This window comes from Orbicella faveolata, unplaced genomic scaffold (genome assembly GCF_042242905.1).
Source record: "Orbicella faveolata isolate gen_17 unplaced genomic scaffold, um_ofav_v1 contig_24, whole genome shotgun sequence".
In the NCBI taxonomy this organism is placed as follows: Eukaryota; Metazoa; Cnidaria; class Anthozoa; order Scleractinia; family Merulinidae; genus Orbicella; species Orbicella faveolata.
In genome coordinates, this window is record NW_028301552.1 from 14,133,294 (window position 1) to 14,154,737 (window position 21,444).

A 21,444-nucleotide genomic window follows, 5' to 3' on the forward strand; every position below is an offset into this window, starting at 1 on the left:
GAAACCTAATCCCGAACTTATCGCGACCATTCCCGACCCGCTATACTGACGGGCGACATCGAAGAGCCAATGAAATTTTAGCTAATTACCAAACTAGCCAATCACAGTGCAACTCACATGGAGACGCAAAACAACGGCGGGAAAAATTGGCTTCCAAGATGGAGAACAGCACAGATCTATTGCTTTCCTCGACGATTTCGTTTGAGCAACGGTTTAACTGCTTGATATGCTGGACTCCGAATCTACGAATGATATACGGTTCTTGCCAGCATCGTTTGTGCGAGAATTGCTTGTATGACAAAAATGGTAACAGGAGAACTGGGCTGGAAAGATGCCCCACTTGCCAAAGAGAAAATGCATTTCCCGAGACACGGCCAGACATACCCGAGGACAATATGGAAATTCAAGTTCACTTAGGTGTCAGGAAATGCCCTAACAGTCGCTGCAAGTTGCAAATGTGGCACTGGGAACTACCAGATCATTTGCAGTGAGTTTTTCCTTTCCTTCTATTCATGTTATAGCGTTCATTGACTAGCTAGCACAAGATAGGCAATCAACTACATGAAGTTGCTATTGTAAGTTACCACGTGTCGCAACTTAAGCTTATAAGTTAGCTTACGGGTAAGCTTAGTGTTCATTTGAAGATTAACCCAGTGAACAAGTCTTACATACAAGTATTTACATAAATAACTTCCATGTAGCACAAAAGAATCCACAAATATTTGTCTGCAAAAATTGCCCAGCATGCCAATGCTAGTGGTGATGAAAAAAAAAAGAAAGAGAAATATTTATCATAAGCTTAAGTTTAATTTAATGAATGCAAGGTGTGAGCCATACCATTTTATATTCACTACACCTTCCACTGAAGATGCAATTTAAGAAAAAAAATCAAAGAACAGATGTGGTGGTCCACTCAAAAATAGACAAAAGTCAACTGTCTTTAGAATACGTAAAATATCGGATGGTGACAGAGAAACTTCCTTAGAAGGGGTGTCGAAATTATGGAATGGCCCTGTGGAGGAAAAAGCTTAAAAGGAAAATAGGAATTGGTTTCAGCCAAATAGACAGTGCTCTCAAAAACCTTGTTTAAAATCCTCCAGTGCTAAAAATGAAAAGTTCGTGATAAAAAGATAAGCAACTATTTTAACAAACCAGTCAGAATTTGTAGGAAAACCTGAGAGGCTAAACTTTTAGGCATCCTTACCTACCCAACCAAATTTACAGACAAATGTATGGAAATTTAGAAAAAAAATTGACAAAGCATCTTCTAGCCAAGCTACATCCTTCAAACTTGGTGAATACAATCTTCTACCCTGTGTTTCAACACCGCGATTCACAAATTGTGTAACATTCAATTCCCATCCAAATGCTGTAATTTCTGACTGCTTTGCCTACCTGTCAAGATGTTGTGAAAAACTGTTATAAGGCCTATATGTCAATAAAATAGGAAATGTGTACTATCTAACAATAACATTACCCAGCTCTCTGTAAACAGGGCCTGAGCTACTTCTGACACCTGTTTGCTTGTTTGCCTTTAGAAACTGTCCACGGTCCACACCAAAGAAAAGGAAAAGTTCTGGTGATCAAGTGAGTGGCGCAGAAGTGAAAAAGCCTATGACGCGGAGAAGTCAAACAAATAAACAAGTAGAACTTCTATCTGATAAAACAGGAAGGAGAACAGAGACAAGTAGTGGGTCCAACAGACACAATCTGCGGCCAAGAAAGGAGAAGAATAGAAGTTATACAACATAGAGGTGATCGGATGAGTTTGAACAATCACAATATATCCAAGACGTGAATATTACTGTACATCAATGTATTACACTGTAAATAATTATTTAGAATGTTACTATTTACCCTGGCCAGATATCACATGTATGCACTGTACAGCTGTATTGTGTGTACCAAAAACCCCAATTGCTTTCTGTAAAGATCATTCAAAAACTACACCCAATAATATTTTTGAGGTCAATTTGTTAGTGATTTACACATAGAGTGTGCTAATTATCATAGGAAGGAGCTCTAACATTAGTTGGGCATTAAGACAATTTATTAGCTTGATTATATCGCCAGTCATGTGCATTTCCTATCATTTCAGTAGTGAAAGAATGCAAAACATCAGTTGTAATGTTGAACCTTACTCTTATTGCCTTTATTCTTGCAAATATTTGTCGTTTACATTGACCACAATTTCTTTGCGAAAACTGATAACATCTTTCCCAGTACTACATGTGAGTAACCACCTTTTTTACAAAATCAAAGTACAGTACATATGTTTCAAAGTTTTAACTTTAATTTGAAGTAAATTCTTTGGTTGTTACAGAAATTATCAGAATTGCATACTGCAGGTATTTTTTCTACCTGTCTCTTCTTGAAAAGTTTATGTCCCCTAAATTACTATTTAATTAGTAAGTTATGTCTTTAATCATTTAAGACTGTTGCACAGTTGTAGAGCATTGATGCATGGGTGTCTTGCACTATTAATGGAGCAAGAAATGAACTTTTGTTATTGAGCATTGGAGCATTGTAATATTATTTCAGAGTATTCCACAAGTTCTTTTCCTAAAGGTCTATACATGAACTGCAGAACATTATGCAAGCAATTCAGAGTCTGCTTATTGGTTGTAAACCAATGACTTTCACATACATGTACATTTGTATAGAACTGCTGCCTTGTTATGTATATAATAAAGTACAAAATAATATTAGATATTTTTCTGAATGCATTTGTGGCATGCCTGGAAATTTTCTCCACAAACTAAGATGGATTGACTCAATTATAGCCTGGACTTGTCCAAAGTTTTTTCTTGGCCTGAACTTATACAGATACATTTGGTGCAGAAACTCTTGCATAGTGTGCTTAAAAGTAAAAAAAGACTTCCATCGATGAAGTGAGTAATGACTAAACATCTCCACCAAAAAATGTCATTTACAAATCAAACTTGGGTTTGCAAATTTTTTTTTTTTTCAGTCAAGCAATATTATTGACTTAGAACTAGTCTTTGAGTGGTCCCTCGTTCATCTCAGACACATGAATGTAAAGTGAAGAAAACAAGTGCGAGGCAGACTAAATGTATGGAGAAATAGACTGCTTGCAGTCTTTGACATATGCTGAAGATAAGCAAGAAGTAAACTATATTATACATGTATTCCACTGTCAAATTAAATAAGAAAGCTATGTCTGGCTTAGGTTGTTGATTGGTGTTTCATACATTGTATATCCAATAAGACCACAAATATGTTCCCATTAACCCATGCATACTGTAGCAAAACTAAAAAAAAATAATAGTAATAAAAGACATTGAAATAATGAATGTGATTGTCACTTGAAAACACTGTTATTACAATTTTCCAAGCAAACTAGTTTTAATAGACTCTGGAATCAAGTCTACATAGAAACTGTGGTCCTTCAGAGACCCCAGGACACCGGTGTTATTGACATAACTGTCTGCTTGTCCATCATACTCGATGTGTTCCCCACAGATGTCTGTAAGGGTACCACCCACAGCCTCCAGAAGTGCCTCACAAGCACAGGTATCCCAACGTTTACAGCCTGGACTTGCATATACGTATGCATCTGCAGTCCCTTCTAGAAGCAGCATCACTTTGTATCCTGCTCCACCAGCCTTCAATATTTTATCAGGCTTCATCGCCTCTATGGTTTTTATTACGGTGGTGTTGGAATGAGAGCGGGTTGTCGTGATAACACGTCGTCCTGCTGGTGGGGGGATGTGAGTAAAGCCAAATGTGCCAAGCCCTCTTACACCCCACATGGTTCTTCCAAGCTCACTTTCTTGGGTCTCCTTTTCATAGCCATAAAAAGGCTGATGAATGACTCCTGCTATAGGCTTGCCATTCATTGAAATACCAATAAGTACTGTCACATGATCGTACAGACCTAGTGCAGATTACAGCAGATGAAGTCACTATTAATGATAAGAATTGTATAAAGAAATTCATAAGCAGATGAGGAAGTCTACTCTGACAAAAATTTTAATGAGAGTAACTTAATAACTAAGTAAATTATGGTTTGAACCAAGATCATCAATATATGTAGTTCGTAAGGTTTGATCATCCACTCTAGGTGAGAGTAGGTCTGAAAAGGACTGTAGTTGGTGACTGATGTTTTGACAACCTGAGCGGAAGTCATCTTCAGAGTCAATTGAACAGTGTATGTTTGTCAGTTGATGGTGTTATAGTCTAGCCGTAATCGTATCGGCTGGAAGACTTTGTCAACAGTCATCGGTCAGTTATAGCTAATCTGACTGCAACAAAGAAGAATTCCACAAGACAAAGATTGTTGCACCTTCAGTAAACTCTCTTGTACCATCCAGTGGGTCCACCCAGACAGTCACCTGTAAAGTTTGAAAAAAAATTACAAATGCCATAATGTCAGCCTATATTGTCTGAAGTTACAAGAAGTTCAAAGCCATTATTTGCACATGATACCAATGGAACAGAAATGCTAATAAGAGGTGTATTTTTTTATGTATTGTTTTTCCCTATGTTTGGCTGGACATTTCAGACAGCCTGTTAGATTTTACTGGTCTGTATTGTGTGGATGGGAGGCAACATATGCAGGGAGAAGAATATTTAAATATTGATGGGGCGCAGCCAGGATAAAACATGTATGGTAAAAATTTTAAAATGAGCTTTGACTGCCTGAACTATAACAGGCAGTCAAAAGCTTGTAATGTTTTAATAGTTTCAGCCAGAGATTGTTTTAAAATCTTTGCCAACACTATTTAAACTAGAAATTACAGTAACTTACTTCTTCTGGTTTCACTGAAGTGAGATCTTCTGGGCAGGTCTTTGACAACACAGTAACATCTTGAGAAATTTCAATAAATTCCTCTTTTACATCATCCAAAGGAACATCCTAAAAGTAATGATATGGTTCTTCGTGTTAGATAACAAGAAATTTATTCACTCTTACTCAGAGGAAGTGGTTTTATGACTTTTATCTAATAAAAAGTAATAATTTACACAGAGCAGTTTTAGGCTTAATCAACTGTCAAATAATAACTGTTTTTTCTTTCTGCTCGTAACAAATCTGTCTTTGAGCCTAGTAGTCTAGTCAGGCCAGGATATATCTCTGATTTCCTGAAGCATGAAGTAGAGTCCTACATGTAGGAACATTTTCACTTGTCCAACATCTCTCCCCAACCCCCCTCCCCACAGCCTTGATGGGAGGCCCATCAGTGATTCGTAGAGTTGCAGGTACCCCTAGCATTAAATTCATCAGTATAGTGACCCAGTCTAGCTGTTTAAAGTAACTTATGGAAAACAATCAACTATAAGGGTATCAACGCAGTGAAATTTCAAGAACATATGCTACAAACCTCTTCTTCGCCAATAATTCTGAGAGTTGGATACATTCTGAGAAGTGAACCAATGATACATTTCTGAGATGCCCGATCTGCTTCAGTCTGAGGGTCATATTCACCACTACCACCCTAAAAAATCAGTCAGAACTTATTAATCAAAACTAAAAACTAGTAGTAATCAGAGATTATGAGAGTGCGTTCGACACCCTCACCTTAATATATATACCTTCAATAAATGATTTCACTTAGCTGACTTTCAACCTTTGTCTATTGCTTAAATCAATATTTTTCAGTAGCAGCCAAGGTTTCACAGTGAGACATGCATAGTGTCAAAGTCCATGCTAGTGAAGAGGTTACGATTTGTTGATACGTTGCGTGGTGCCACCAGTTTCTGTAGACTCACAAGTTTCATAGAATATTTAAATTACGTACATTATTCTAAGCTGGAAGCACAAATTTAAGCTAGCATTTGCAATTGCATGCTCCTTTCGCATGTTTGTTTATGGTAAACAAACTCCATGCGACTAATTCGAGTATTTCCCCTCATGAATAAAGTAGACTTATGGATCTTGCCTTCAGAGTACTTTTCCACTGATTCCAAACAATAAAATTTGGACTGGATAAAGACTGAGCTATCTGTCGCAACTGGAACTAATCAACAAATGCAATCAAAATTTTTACAATAACTGTCTATTTTTTTGCACACTGATTGGTTCATTTTTATCATCAATAAGAGTACAGACAGATAAAATTCTAATTTATGCAAGCTTTTAAGTTCAACTTTCAGCTGTCAAAACTGTCAACTTTTTAGCCAATGAGATTTTATAGACTTTTTTAAGTAGCCATCAAAAAGCGAGAAAAGCTGTTGACAATGTTCGCGTCATTTTGAATAAAATTCACTTATCTTTGTTTACAGCAAGGTTATGGCCTCTTTTCCCCTCATTTATTCCTGGCATTTGACCATTTTGGGATCATGCTATTGTAGAAAACAAATTGATGTCAGTTTTTTATGCATCTGTCCTCTTATTGATGATAAATTGCATCATAACATTGTCAAAGTAGCTGGGGAACCAGTGGCCACAGGCAAGTGGTTCCTTAGTAAACTTTGACAATGTTATGACAAAATTTATGATCAATAAGAGGACAGACGCATAAAAAACTGACGTCAATTTGTTAAGTAGCTGTTCGCACGGTTATCATCCCAAAGCCAAGTCATGTTAATAAACACTTGGACAATTCCCTCAGATTTCGATAAATGCTACCGTCAGAGCGTTTAAATCCACCAAAATCTAACACTGAGAACACATAATAGCGAAGCGCACGCCGACTGAATGGAAAGAAGTCAAAGAAAGATCCAGCGGAAAGACATGGCCTGCTCACATACTCAAATGTTCGCCACATGTCTTATCACATGTCTTAGCATTGAGCGATACCAGTTTACTGGCCATGACATGCCCCTGCAAAAATAAAGCGGGGTGGCCAGTTTGGTGTCCTTACAGGAATGTGGATTTTTCTGCATATGACCGTGCACAGGGCACCCAACTCCAGAAAGCCACAGGTCAAAATTATGCTTGCATTCTTCGAACACAGTAAGAGAAGGCATGATAATGAACCTATGACTTTTCTGGTCATCTTGCTTTTTTCCCAATGCAACACATCATGATGATATGTTTACACTATGTTACATAATTATATAGTTAGACCAATCTAATTCGAACTCAGTTATTTTAAACTCCCTGTTATTTCAAACTCAAAACCATTTCCCTGGGATTTTCGCTTCAGTTATTTACTATCTGGAGCTAATTTAAACTCCCACTATTTCGAACAATTTTTCATTCCCGCAGTGAGTTTGAAATAGTGGGGTTCAACTGTACTCAGTATCCAACTTTTATCATGATACTTCATGGTTATAATGTAGAACTTGAATTTGATCAACTCCCAGTGCCATCATATCTGTAGCTCTGCAGTAAAGCACAAATTTGCCACTGAATCACATTCTGGAGTCTGAATTTTTTTTCCAAGCTTTCTTTTTACTGTTAACATACGAATCTGATTAGTAATTTTACCCTGGCTGACAAGAAAATGTACAGTCTGATTGTTTGCACAGGGATGGTGTAATTAGTGATAATTAGACCACAATTAGCCTAATTATTTTTGTGAAGTTTCTGCACCAGTTCCTCTCAAGATTGTTTGTCGAAAGATAGGTCAGCAAGTTACACTAAAACAATTAAATGGCTTGACCTCAGTTCCTAATAACTTTGAGGGGGGCATTGGGGTTTGTGGTATTGCGGTATAAGACAATTTTTCTTGCCGTATTTCAGTAATTTTAATCTCGAAATACGGTATCGCAGTATTCTCCGAGCCTGAGGGATGCAGTTTTTCAGCATTTTGGAAGGTATTAAAAGTTATACTCCTAGTCCTCCAACGTTTTCTGAGCCTTTCCACTTTCTGATTGGACATTCCCAATGAAACTTAGATCTCATGCCAACACCCCAACGAATGTTACTTATTTTGCCTAAATCGAAAATTACCTGACGTAACGTTCATCAACAAATTCTTAATTGTTCTTTCCATTTTATTTGCTCTAAACTTTAACATAGAGAGTATTGGTTTCGAAATGACAACGCATTTCCACTTGGTATTCAAGTACTGCGGTATTCAGCAATCTTTTGTCACGGTTTTGCAGTATTTGTCGAGTTTTTTGTGGTATTGCGGTGTTCAGAACCCACCAAAGTCCCCCTCCTACATGATGACCTGTAAGCCTCGAGCTTATTGTCCAGTTGTTAAATACCAACAGTTAAAGAATGGTAAACTACATGTACGTGTGAGTCTTGTACATGTCAAATAGATGAACAATTCAGTTGCATGTGAGAATAAATATATGAAATGATTAAAACTTCTCACATTCAGATTTGATTTTGCTTTTTGTTGAAAAAATGGAGGGCAGTAGTAAGCTGGGGTCACTGACCATTAATAGACGAAACTGGAACCAGCCCTCTGTTAATTGACTGATATAGTCAATGAATGTGAGCTTAAATATGGGGCGACAGGGGGTGGGCGCCAGGGAAAACAGGGGGTGGGAGGCGGGAGAGAAAAGGGCGGGAAAGGGTGGGAAAGGGCAAGAAGTGGGAGAGGAAAGGGCAGGAAGCAGGAATTCTAAGAAGGTGGGAATCATTTATTAAACATTAAAATAGACTTCTGGACTGACGGAAAAATGAAAATGTGCCCTTGAGCTGAAAAACTGAGGCCATGAAATAACCCTTTTATGGTGGTTATGTCATAGGTCAAGAATTTTTGTCACTTAAGCTGTCAAAAGACGTAAGTAAGAGGAGTAAGGCTGAAAAAAAGAAAAAGAAACACCTCGGAATTGTGCAGCTAAATGACAAAGAAGTGTTTTGAGTCTTATTATTTACAGGGGAGGGAGCAAGACGGATGAGGGCGGGAGTCAGGAGATAAAGGTACAGCAAACAGGGAGCAGGGTATGGGAAGCGGGAGGTTCTGACCCCACTGTCTCCCTCCCCCTCCCCCCCCCCCCCCCCACTTAAATGGACAACTTACAGCAGACTGAAATTAACAAATCGAATGTGGTTTAGCATTGTCTGTACTCTTATCAACAACGAGTATGTGTCATCACAGTGGTCAAAATGTTGTCAACTCACGAGGCACAACCGAGTGAGTCCACAACAGATTTTGACTACTGTGATGATGCGTATTGTTGTCAATAAGAAGGCAGACAACACTAAACCACATTCGAATTGTTTTTTACCACAATACCAAAGTCAAAGAAAATGTTTTTTTCAGAGTGCGAGCTGAAAAAGGCATTGCATGACACATCGACGCGGGCAGCGTTGTCTGGACTCTTATCAAAAACGACAAATCAGACAATCAGATTGCAAAATTAGCAGCAATTGTGGTAAAAAACAAACTTTTAAATTTCCTTTCTTACATGTACTCACATGTAACTCCCTAAGACTGGATCAGTGCCCTGCTTAAGCACATCTAAGTTGCTCTTACCACCAGAGTGTTTTTTTGTTTTTTTTTATCACTGATACTTTGTTAACTTAAAGCTTATATTTATATTCGCTCTTCATCAACATTCACGCTATTTTATTCACGTGCATAATTAAGCTCTCATTGATAAACTTCAATAATAATTTATGACTCGCTATAAGCTCAAGAAACAGAGACATTTTCCTATAAAGAAATCCAATTTTTCTTTCTCTAAGAATTGTAAACGATAAAAAGAAAATAATCTAGCGTTGTGATCAAAATTCCAGAAGTCAATGAAGGGCAATCAAGCTGCGTTTCATTACAGTTTCGTACCAGCTGGTTACCAGAGACCTGCTGTTCTAAACTGTACTGTCAATTCCCAAACCTCGACAATATCGAGAATGAAGATGTACAAACCTTATCCACTACATCAAGGCTGCCTGTTTTCAGAATGCTGCGGATAATTCCACCAGCTCGATTAGCCACAGCCACTGATGAAGACACAAGACGCATCAAAAACAACGGAGCCCCGGCAGCCATGATTGCCGGTTGAGTCGAGTGGAGTCACGTGAGAAGTAGTCACGACAAGCGTTGTGTGACGAGCCGCGGAGCGGTCGAGGGAGGGAACGAAAACAAATGAATAAGTTGCCAGTAATCGGATACCCGTGTTTGCGCGAAGAACTCTGGGATCGTCAGGGGGCAAACATTGCTAGTCGCTAAAAGGAAATGTATGGCGAAAAGTTGTTTCGAGGTACAAGAAAACGATTTTTGAGAGGGATCAACGCTTTTTCGCCGTCGTTTTTATCGCAAATGGATTTGGGCAATGTTAATATGTGGAATATGTAAGTTTTTCTTTGAATAACCGTGAAATATGTGACAAAATCTACCGATAAACTCCGTTGTTTGCGTGAGGTTTATTGTGAAATTTACATCGCGTAATGGTCTGAAAATATTACAAAATTAATTAGGTATAAATCGAGACGGAGGAATAACCCAGTAAAGCCTTTTAAGTTGTGTACAGGCTACTTTTGGCTTATTTGAAAGCTCAGTCGTACAAATAATACTGGAAATAAGCCCGGTGGCGATCATTGTACTGTCAGGGGTTGATTTAATGACAAATGAGTCCGCGCGACTCATGCTGTGTGGCTACTGTGTTGCTCAAAGCCTTTGTTTTGCTTTTACAAGCACGTATTTCAGTGATTTTCCATTTCTATAACAGATCAAGGGTAGCTCCTTGAATATATCTCTAAGTATTTGTATTTGAAAGTGCCATTTGTGCGTGATTATGCTTTCCAAAGCTTGGTATTGACGGTTGAGTGAAATAGCCCGACACAAAGGGTAGTAGTTCATTCTGCAATTTTCGATTTCTGTTTTAGAGCTTCTTTTCTGTCTTAATATTTAACTTCTCGGAGGGTCTTTTCTACCATTTGCTCCGGGTAGCCTCTCGAGATCAGGCGTGTATTGAAATTTTCAATATTCTCTTCAATGTATTTCACAATAAACCTCACGTAAGCAAAAGGGAGTTTATCGGTAAATTTTTTCACTTATTTGACGGTTATTCAAACAAAAACTTACATTTTCCAAGTATCAAAATTGCCAAAATCAATTTGCGATAAAACAACGGCGAAAAAGCGTTGATCTCTGTCCAAAACCATGTTTTTGGGCGTCGAAACAACTTTTCGCCATACATTTCCTTCTAGCGACTTGCAATGTTTGCCCCCTGACGATCCCAGAGTTCTTTTCGCAAACACGGGTATCCGATTACTGGCAACTCATTCATTGCTGTGAACAGGTTAAATAAAGCAACCCTCAAAATCCTTTGCTTGGCAAATTAAGCAGAAATTTTCTGATACAGAAGTCCTATTTGATATAACTTGAAAAAGTATATCAGGTGATGTATTTCAAAATCAACTGACTGTTTATTGCGTCTCAGAATTGGTAAAAACAGGATCTTGGTCCTTCGCAACGAAGGTCTCATGATTCATTCATTCCATAGCCCTGGCGTTACAGCCGGGCGTTACAGACCGATTACATTTAAAATACAGTTCAACAGCAATCTAGACTTAACGGGATACCATTCCATCAACGCTAATTCCAGCGCCGCTGACAGATAACCGTGAGTGTTAAAACATTCTGGGTAGCAACCGTCGATCATTCGGCTGCTACTGGTCAAGCGTGATGAGCAACAATATCCTACCCCGCTCCTGAAAAAAAAATGTACAGAAAAGGAAAGAAAAAAGTCAGCAACATCTTTTGCTTGGCATTAAATGTTGAGTGCGCAAGATCGAGGTATCTCTTTTGTGTTTCTCAAGATCAAGTACCAAATCTTTAAACGGTATTTTCGTGATTCGTGAATGGCCTAATTTTTTCTCGTGAAACGTGATTTCATTAGCAGCCGTGAACCGTGATTTTCGAAAATAATTCTCCGTGAAATGAGAAAGAAGTATTTAATTCGTGGTAAACCGTAATTCTGGTTGTATCTTCTATTACTTTCGACAGTAATTAACAATATTGCGTGACCGTGACAGGACAAATCAATCCTCTTGCTTGGGTTTCTTTACCCCCTCCCCCCGCCTTCTTCTCGTTGACTTCTCAATCAGGCTCTCAATACTCCTGCTAATGGACTCGGAATTGACATATCTGACAAAAATAATAAAAGGACTAACAAGCGAACTTAACTCACAATGAGCTACAATGTCAACTATTAAAACTGACATGGTGCAAACTGTCGTTCAAAAAGCCTCAACGCGCTGCTTTCAGAAAGTAGATGCTTTTAAAATTGCCATCGGAAATACCATTGACGCGACTGTACGAAGGATTTCGAGACCTTATCACGCTCTAACATGACCTGTCACGGCATCCAGATTGCTTTCCTCGTAGTTTTGTCAGCGATTGTTTGTCGCGCCATGAGGGCAGGTACGCCAACCAGGTTTGTCACGGATAGTTTACCTACAGAGCACCAGAGAGTTACCGTTCGCCAGAGCAGAAATGGTACTATTATGCCTTCAGTGGCTAATGGATACATGGGAACAGTGATTTACAGCGATACTGTGCATGTGTCTGGAGTGTTTAATGGTAAGGCTTACCCGAAGAAGAAGTCCGTGTACCCGGTATACTTCTACGAACACGCACACCGCGCTAGGATTCCTTCCACCGTTGCTATCGACTTCAGACTGGTCGGGATTCAAGGAAAAACCTTTTACGCTTTGGACGTACTGGAGGGCGTGTTCTACAAATGGTTCAAGGCTGAGAACTTAGACGTGGAGCAGAGAATTTATGCACATCGATCGCGGAAAAATTTGTTGGTTGTGGAGATATCAGCTAAGAACAACGCTAACAAGGAGTTCTTGATTAACCTCTCTACAAATCGCGGAGATTCTTCAGTGGATGTTGAGTTCAAGACGACTGAGTCAAATAGATCTGGGGCTTCGGCAGCCTTTGGCATGGTAGGAATTAAAATTGTGTAACGTATGCGGCTCTAATCTAAACATGATCACAATAACTATTATATTCATTTCATATTTTGGTAGTTAATTTGAGTGAACGTACCTTGTATCAACCTGTGGCGTAAATATTTTTTGTGCTCTAATTTTAGTTCTGGAGTAAATAAATATAGATTTAGTAATGTAAGGATTACTGTTTTACGTGACGCAGCACGTGATATGTCACGCAAACGTCACACAACGCTCCCTTCGCTTCGCAGACTCTTGGAAATTCTGAAGCCTCTAGCTCCTCCTTTCCGATTGTTCTCGGGCTGTTTTCTCGCATTTTAGCTCATCATTTATTAGCTGAAAACAGACTTATTTCTGTTTTATGCACTTCTTTACCTGAGATTACTGGTCTTCGACTCTTCGAAGTCTACGAGAATATTAGGACAAGTTTAGGAACTGATTATACGTAATATTCAGTTGACCTTCGGAAAGTCTTTTGTTCTACTGAAAATTATCGGGAAACTCCGGAGATCTGCTCGAATATAATACATGGTTGACGATATTACAAGACCCCGAGGCGGCGGGGGGGGGGGGAGGGGGAGGGGGAGGGGGAGGGGAATCCCATACAAAAAGGACTGGGGTGCTCGTTGTACTTTTTAAGGGTTAAAAAACAGAAAAAAAGCGGGTTTGGTACCTCTTAAGGTATTCAGCCTCAAAAGGTCCACAGCTTTCGCCGAAAAAAAAAATATGACAGGAGATAATGTGTTGTTTCAAAATAAATGAGAAACAGGAACTGCAAGGGATCTGCCACCTGCTGGGGAATACCAGGGCTTACTTGAGAAAAGATAACTCCTACGCATACGATAAACGCTGCCAACGTAGGATCTACAAGAAGGTCGAAACAGCTGTCCACTGTTGCGATCCTACTTTATTGGTTCTTGTCATGTTGGTGTCTCGAAACGTTTTTCACGTAGTATCAAACTTGCAGTCTATTGCTTGTCTTCAAAATAAATACCTCCTAGAAGAGAAAACAATTTCAAGCCACTCCCGCGAAACACGATCTTGGTACCTCTTATTAAGATGGGACTTCACCTAAATACACACCATGTTTTAAACATTTTCTCGCGGCTAAGATTTAACTCCAAACCATGGCAAAGTATACATTTTTAAAAAGCTTAAAGACCGAAGATTATGGAAAAAATATTTGTGTACCCTATAACTGTATTGTAACCTGACACCGGCTGATTAAATCTGCCACCTGCTGGGGAATACCAGGGCTTACTTGAGGAAAGATAACTCCTACGAGAACTGATCAAAAGGAATAATTTTTACATTTTATAAAAGAAGACAAATAGCTTGCTGGGTTAAGCATAGAGATTTTTGAAAAATTAAAAACACATGAAATGGTGACCAGTTAAATCTCATACAGAAAATCTAGCATGCGTTTCAATATATAACTTCGACAGAATGCACTGAAAAGTTCTATGCTTATTCCACAGAACGTACTCAGAGCAACAATTCCTGAAAATTTTAGCTCAATTGAATAAATCGTTCTCAAGATATCTTTTCTCGAAGGCGAAAATAACTCGTTTTTAGAAAACGAGCTTTAAACTTACAGTAACAGAACTTGTAAGAATAAAACTTCAATACCTAAAGATTCGAGTTCCGAGAAGAACAAAACCTCAGTCCCACCTTAAGGGTTCTTTTCAAAATTTTCGTCGAGCACTCTCGTCCTTTTTTATATGAGAGTCGCCCCTCCCCGGGCGAAAGCCATTATGGAAAATATTTGGAAGGAGAACTGGAGCCAAGTGAAGGCTGCCTCAAATGTCGGGAACACACTAGGGACATGAAGAGGGGACGTGTGGCGGGGAAAAGCCCCTTCGTGTGTGCGCATAGGATGCTATTTGCAGGGATAGAACACAAACTGGTGCACACGAAATGCATTGAGGTATAAATGTTTAGTGGGGACATATTTTGCAAGAGCAGTGCACACGATGCCACATTTGAAATTGAAGTCATTTTTGTCCCTGCTTCATGAAGTTAAATTTTATGCCTCATTTTGTGGGGACAAAATATTTTCCCTGCAACAGAACTTATTCGCAGAAACGGGCCTGACTCACTCGAGGAAAACATTCGCTGCAACATATATCCCCGCAGCATGTGACCCCTGATGTGTAGCGACCTTAAACAGGCTTGCATAGTATCAACTGAGGTTAATTTCTCCCCGAGTGCTTGTGACTTATAAATGTTTGTCTGCTCAATTCGTTTATATATTCTCTCCTGACTAGGTCAACGAAACTGAGGAAGCGGGTAGTATGCGAGCTAATTTGGCGATGGTTTGGACTGAAATAGGGACCAGCAAGCCATTAACCATAAAAGCAACCTCTGAGGAGCAGACCTGGTACTACATCACCTCAATAGCCACAAACCTGGACACCAAGTTCAACCCGCTCTCTGAAGCTCTGTACCAATGGGACGAAGCTATGCTGTGAGTGTTACACTGCTGATTAAAAAAGATAGTCCATTATTACATATCGACTCTTTTTATATACAAGAATATTGTTTCACGGCCCAAGCTGAATATTCTTATTTTTTATTTTATTTTATTTTATTTTTTATTTATTTATTTATTTATTTATTTTGCATATTTTAGGCTGAAAATGTTTTTGTGAATATTCTTAGATTATAGCATATGATACCTGTCCTATCATGACTTTGATGGCGCTGAAGTAATTTCATCCTGCAGGCAATAAAGCCTGATAAGACACACAACGTCTTGCAGACACGTGATTGCCATCCAACATACGGCTAGTACTGTATGTGTTGTTTTATGGCTAGTTTTGCGGTTCACAGAAAGGAATAATTTTCATACGGTTTAAAAAAATATATAATTGTATTGTATTTACAAATTTTCAACACACAAATTTATAGTCTTTGCAAAATATCAGCTTCGCGTTTATTCTTGAAATATTAGGCTTAAAAGTTCGCAAGCCTCAGCCTCGATATTCTTATAAAACATATTCTTATAAAATAAGTGTAAACTTGTCCTTATTTAAAGTATGATTTCTCCTGAATGGGGATAAATTGATAGGTGCAAAACGGTCAAAATTTCAACAGGAAGCTGAGAAATGAAGTGCTTTTTAGGAAATTCTTAAACTTCGCAAATCTCATTCTAGATAAAATATATTCTTATTATTATATAAAAAAAGAGCGTACTATGCAACAGGCAGTGAAGTTAATATACTTTAAAGTTTTGACTCAAAAACGATTATTTTATACGTGAAGATTTTAACTGACGATCACCTAATGGGTGGAAGATTGAAAAATTCATCTAGCCTGTCGGTGAATATTTTTTTATATAGAGTCAAGGAGGAACTGCTGGCAGAACACAAAGCGGCTTGGAAAGCATTATGGGACACTGGTCGGATAGACATTGAAGGTGATCTAGAGATGGCACAGGCAGTGCACGGTAGTATGTACTACATTCTAAGCTCCACTCGACATGATTGGCCGTACGGATTAAGCCCCGGGGGTCTACCGGGTGGAGAGGAGTACATGGGACATACATTCTGGGATCAGGATATTTGGATGTACCCCCCTCTAGTCCTGCTTCATCCAGACTTGGCCAGAAGTTCCCTCAGATATCGTAAGGATCGGCTGCCGGCTGCGCGCAGAATCGCTAAGGAGTATGGATTTAAAGGTAAGAAAGTGGAAATTATCAAGTAACAGTTCTAACCATTCATCGTATCATCAATCTGACTGAATTCGTTCTTGATCAGTCGGTGGCATTAATTAATATTACAAATCTGTTTTGAACGATCACCACAACTGTTTTGATCTACAAGAGGTTGATGTAAAACCGAGGAGAAGATTAAATGGAACAAATGTAAACGACTTCAGGTATTATAATAATGCTTGAAGGAAGGAGGAGGAGGAGTCTAATTAACAATTTGATTATGAGCTCGAAATTTCTATTTAATACGTGATAGTTGACGAGGGCGCAGCAAAACTTTACCTAAATGTTCTTCACAGACACTTCGAAAACGAAAAGAAGCGGTCGCGAATTTTTGACAACCACACCTCTACTCACTATCTATTCTGTTGTAGATAGTGCATAGCCAATAAGAGAACGGCATTGATTTATACTCAGATTTAATAGAATCTTATGAGTTTTGTTCCTTGCATTTTATAGGCGCAATGTTTCCATGGGAAAGTTCTTACACGGGCCTGGAGACGTCCCCAGGTGAGAGGTACGGCAAAAACCAGATCCACATCAACGGTGACATAGCTTTCGCTGCAAAACAGTTTTGGATGGCAAGTAAAGACTCCAGTTGGTTGCAAGAGATTGGGTACCCACTTGTCTACCAGACCGCGGAGTACTGGGCTAGCAGAGTAGAGTACGACGTTGCCAATGATAGATACGTCATCAATCACGTGATGCCGCCGGATGAATATCACTATCCGGTTAACAACTCTGTGTACACCAATGTGGTGGCTAAAATGAACCTTCTGTTTGCCAAGGAAGTTGCCGATATCTTGGGAAGAGAGATTCCCAAAGAATGGCTAACGATTGCAGAAAAGATGTACATCCCTTTTGATAGCGAGAAAAATTATCACCCTGAATATGAAGGGTACACGTTAGACAAAGAGGTCAAACAGGCTGACACGATTCTTATTGGTTTTCCACTGATGTACGACATGGACGAGAAGGTGGGTTAACTTCTTTATTTGCGATTCTCAACAAATTAAATTGACTCGACCTCTTTGGTAAAGGTTACCATTGGGTGCGTTTAGAAGTAAGTCAGTTAGTCACCCTATCATTCAGTCAATCCGTCAGTCATTCATTCAGCCAGTCAGTCAGTCAGTCAGTCAGTCAGTCAGTCAGTCAGTCATTCTGTCATTCTGTCATTGAGTCATTGAGTCAGTCAGTCATTCAGTCATTCAGTCAGCCAGTCAGCCAGTCAGCCTAGTCAGCCGGTCGGTCGGTCAGCCGGTCAGCTCGTCAGTCAGTCCTTCAGTCAGTCAGTTAGTCAGTCAGTCAACCGGTCAGCCGGTCAGCCGGTCAGTCGGCCAGTCGGGCAGTCAGCCAGTCCGCCAGTCAGCCAGTCCGCCAGTCAGCCAGTCAGCCAGTCAGCCAGTCAGCCAGTCAGCCAGTCAGCCAGTCAGCCAGTCAGCCAGTCAGCCAGTCAGCCAGTCAGCCAGTCAGCCAGTCAGCCAGTCAGCCAGTCAGCCAGTCAGCCAGTCAGCCAGTCAGCCAGTCAGCCAGTCAGCCAGTCAGCCAGTCAGCCAGTCAGCCAGTCAGCCAGTCAGCCAGTCAGCCAGTCAGCCAGTCAGCCAGTCAGCCAGTCAGCCAGTCAGCCAGTCAGCCAGTCAGCCAGTCAGCCAGTCAGCCAGTCAGCCAGTCAGCCAGTCAGCCAGTCAGCCAGTCAGCCAGTCAGCCAGTCAGCCAGTCAGCCAGTCAGCCAGTCAGCCAGTCAGCCAGTCAGCCAGTCAGCCAGTCAGCCAGTCAGCCAGTCAGCCAGTCAGCCAGTCAGCCAGTCAGCCAGTCAGCCAGTCAGCCAGTCAGCCAGTCAGCCAGTCAGCCAGTCAGCCAGTCAGCCAGTCAGCCAGTCAGCCAGTCAGCCAGTCAGCCAGTCAGCCAGTCAGCCAGTCAGCCAGTCAGCCAGTCAGCCAGTCAGCCAGTCAGCCAGAACTCAACTGAGAACTCAAAATAACATATGATACTCACGACTGGGCAGTAATTGACTGTGTATGCTGACAATTTCTATGCAGGTCCGTTATAATGACTTGAAACTCTATGAAGAACGTACCGACCCTGATGGACCGGCCATGACGCATTCTATGTTCGCTATTGGCTGGCTGGATTTAGGAGAGAATAAGAAAGCTGAGAAACCTTTTCTAAAGAATTATGAAAATATCCGCGGACCATTTAAGGTACGACTGTTATCAGCACACTGCTCTAGTAATAGTAATTAATGAAGTGCAATGGAAGATACACATTTTGATTACCAGCTGTGTGATTTGTTCATAATCTGATTAATCTGATTAATTTTGACTAACCAGTACGAAAAAGGAGTAGTTGTTTTCTCAGTCGTTCAGATGAAAATCAAAATCAAACGTGAATTGTTTGTTCGGTTTTGTTTTTGGTTTTGTTTTTTGGGGCTTTTCTCTCGCTTCTCAGCGGTTGCAAGGTTTTATTGCGAGTTTTTGTGAGTATTGAGTTAAGCCTAAATTTTTCAAGTTCGTCATTTACAATCCGTGTCAATCTTCTCCATCCTTTTACCATCTTTTTCCTTTATGGTTTATTATTATCTCCTTGGTGTTTTCTTGTCTTAGTAAACTACTCTTTTCGGGTTTCCTTCAATTTAAAGGTAATTTTGTACGTGGCCAAAATAACTCAAAATACTGTGACTGAGCTCCTTTAAAAAAAAAAAAGGAAAAACGTTGATTCTAAATCTGAATCTGGTTGTTAAACCGTTTACAGCTATAGTGATTGATTTTGTAATATTTTCAGCTTTTTATGACCACCTATATTGAATTACAAGATTACTCAATTTTTTCTTCACACTAGGTATGGACGGAGCGGCGCGATATTTGGGGCGCGGTCAACTTCATTACGGGTGCTGGTGGCTTTTTGCAGACTGTACTTTATGGTTATGGAGGATTCCGACTGAAAAATTTTGGACTGGCTTTTAATCCCTCATTACCACCCAATGTCACAAAGATGACAATCAGCGTGCATTATCTGGGAAGCCTGATGGATTTCGCTGTGACTGAAAAAGAAATAAAGATCACCCTGCTCTCTTCTGGTCCTATTTCTCCTAGTCTAAAAGTGTCAACTACTGAAGGAGTATTCAACCTTGAGCGCGGTAGCCCTGTTACAATCAGCAACACTGGAGGCACAGTGTGCGTGCGCGATTTTAAACGACAAATCTCTAGCCAAGCTTGTGATCATACTTCTCTTCATATCTGCATCTTGTTCTTGGTTAGCTTTTGTTTGTATCTCCTTGTCACGAACGGCTACCGCTAAATGACAGGCTACTGTACGATTGTTCTTCTTTTAACAGAATGCTTTTTACGGTGCCCTTTCCTCCCCTCTCATTCAGTTTCATGGTTGTGAATTTTGGTGATTTTGTACGCAAAAAAACAACAAACAAACAAACAAACAAAAATGATCAAGCTGGAAGCACTGTTCCATTTTCAATCCTTAGGCGAGAATTTTAAAGGATTTTCGAGAAATAAACATATCCTTTGAGTTTTAACGGATGTCACTTTGCTGTCAAATTTAATAAAACAAGATTAAATTCTGACGAAAATTATCCAGTTCCTAGAAGTGTGTTGTTTCTCCAAAACCAGGCCCATTTCTTGGGGTATAGGAGAGTAAAGGTTTGAAAAGCTGATCATGATCTGTAATGATTTTCCAGGGGAAAGCGTTTCAGAAATAATCGAGGTTTCAAAAAGAAATAAGGTTCAGAGGCAACTAAAATTTCGAAAATTTAAACTGGCTTTCGACTCCATATACAGATTAAACAAAAAAAAAAAAAAAAAAACTTGGGCAAACTTTGCGTCTTATCCTGTGAGTTAAAATTCGATAATAAAAAAATTGGGATCACCAGGCTCGTTTTTGAGTTATCAGCACTTAAAGCACTTAAAGCACTGAAAGCCAAAATTAAGGGTGTTTTTAGCAGTTCATACAGTTGCTATGGTAACTTTTTACTACATTTTGACGTCCTCCGTGATCAATTAGTGAACAGACGCACGGCGACATGAAATCTATCTGTTTTATACAACAGAGACACAAAAACAATGTTAACGTTAATGACGTCATCTGTAAGTCTGTCCTCCGATAGATCAGAAGAACCAATCAAAACGCGAGAATAATTTGAATTGTTATGTGATGGCTGAGAGTCTACATGTACCAGTAGCTTAGCCAAGCAGATTGCCGCATTTGTATTACTATACTAATAGAATTCTGTGGTAATAGATGTCCAACAGTAGCAATTAAATGAAATAATGAAATATGCGAATGCAGCCATAACACTACTGAAAAAATGGCCTGAAAAAATTTTTGGCTCTGAACGGGATTCGAACCCACGACCTTTGCCCCACCGGTGCAATGCTCTACCAACTGAGCTATCAGAGCCACATGAGAGCAGTCGTGTGGGAGTTCGGCCCTATATGTTCAGTGGACGTAGTACTCGGCTCAAGCATATGAATTCCATGGTAATAGATGTGCAACAGTAGCAATTAAATGAAATAATGAAAGATGCGAATGCAGCCATAACACTACCGGAAAAATGACCTGAAAATTTTTTTTTTCCAGTAGTGTTATGGCTGCATTCGCATCTTTCATTATTTTATATAATAGAATTCTATTTATGTAAGATAGGGGGAACCGCGCACGCTGTGGACTTGCTGTGTACTTGCGGTCTCCTTCCCGAGTATGGTCCTCACCCAATCTAGATAGGAGTTCACATAAAAATGCAAGATTTACACAAACGTTTCCTGAATGTTCCGCCAATATTCTTCCGCTGGGAACCCATTGTAAGGGATAAGTGGTATCCTTTTGACATCAAAATCTGGGGCTCGTTTCTCCAAGCTCGCGAAAGGTTTTCGCATGCAGAAAGCCATAGCAATCTCCAACCTTATGATATTACAGAGCTGCTTTATTCACGTATTTGTAATATGAACAGAGG

The 21,444-nt window shown here is 39.7% G+C and overlaps 3 protein-coding genes across 3 annotated transcripts; 2 read left to right on the top strand and 1 right to left on the bottom strand.

The window, feature by feature from the left end:
* Nucleotides 1–82: 82 nt before the first annotated feature.
* Nucleotides 83–3,314, top strand: LOC110064402 (uncharacterized). The gene is made up of 2 exons (XM_020771451.2): nt 83–487; nt 1,539–3,314. The coding sequence occupies exons 1-2, from the start codon at nt 159–161 to the stop codon at nt 1,750–1,752; spliced, it is 543 nt and encodes a 180-aa protein (XP_020627110.2). The 5' UTR covers nt 83–158; the 3' UTR covers nt 1,753–3,314.
* LOC110064392 (3'(2'),5'-bisphosphate nucleotidase 1-like) lies at nt 2,123–12,481 on the bottom strand. Its single transcript, XM_020771442.2, has 6 exons — nt 12,404–12,481; nt 9,735–11,521; nt 5,343–5,456; nt 4,772–4,879; nt 4,307–4,355; nt 2,123–3,898 (listed from the first exon to the last, which is right to left on the bottom strand). Exons 2-6 carry the CDS (start codon nt 9,855–9,857, stop codon nt 3,342–3,344), a joined length of 951 nt encoding a protein of 316 aa, XP_020627101.1. The 5' UTR covers nt 9,858–11,521; nt 12,404–12,481; the 3' UTR covers nt 2,123–3,341.
* Nucleotides 12,006–20,298, top strand: LOC110064160 (protein-glucosylgalactosylhydroxylysine glucosidase-like). The gene is made up of 6 exons (XM_020771170.2): nt 12,006–12,763; nt 15,037–15,236; nt 16,111–16,448; nt 16,941–17,458; nt 18,521–18,682; nt 19,320–20,298. The coding sequence occupies exons 1-6, from the start codon at nt 12,161–12,163 to the stop codon at nt 19,776–19,778; spliced, it is 2,280 nt and encodes a 759-aa protein (XP_020626829.2). The 5' UTR covers nt 12,006–12,160; the 3' UTR covers nt 19,779–20,298.
* Nucleotides 20,299–21,444: the final 1,146 nt, after the last annotated feature.

What these genes read in the sequence shown, in the direction of transcription:
- LOC110064160 (XM_020771170.2), top strand. Translation starts at nt 12,161, where the DNA reads ATGACCTGTCACGGCATCCAGATTGCTTTCCTCGTAGTTTTGTCAGCG. An exon ending in TAAGGAGTATGGATTTAAAG is followed by an intron (nt 16,449 to 16,940) that starts GTAAGAAAGTGG and finishes TGCATTTTATAG; the next exon opens with GCGCAATGTTTCCATGGGAA. An exon ending in ATATCCGCGGACCATTTAAG is followed by an intron (nt 18,683 to 19,319) that starts GTACGACTGTTA and finishes TCTTCACACTAG; the next exon opens with GTATGGACGGAGCGGCGCGA.
- LOC110064402 (XM_020771451.2), top strand. Translation starts at nt 159, where the DNA reads ATGGAGAACAGCACAGATCTATTGCTTTCCTCGACGATTTCGTTTGAG. An exon ending in GAACTACCAGATCATTTGCA is followed by an intron (nt 488 to 1,538) that starts GTGAGTTTTTCC and finishes GTTTGCCTTTAG; the next exon opens with AAACTGTCCACGGTCCACAC.
- LOC110064392 (XM_020771442.2), bottom strand. Translation starts at nt 9,857, where the DNA reads ATGGCTGCCGGGGCTCCGTTGTTTTTGATGCGTCTTGTGTCTTCATCA. An exon ending in CTTCAGTGAAACCAGAAGAA is followed by an intron (nt 4,356 to 4,771) that starts GTAAGTTACTGT and finishes CAAACTTTACAG; the next exon opens with GTGACTGTCTGGGTGGACCC. An exon ending in TACAAGAGAGTTTACTGAAG is followed by an intron (nt 3,899 to 4,306) that starts GTGCAACAATCT and finishes AATCTGCACTAG; the next exon opens with GTCTGTACGATCATGTGACA.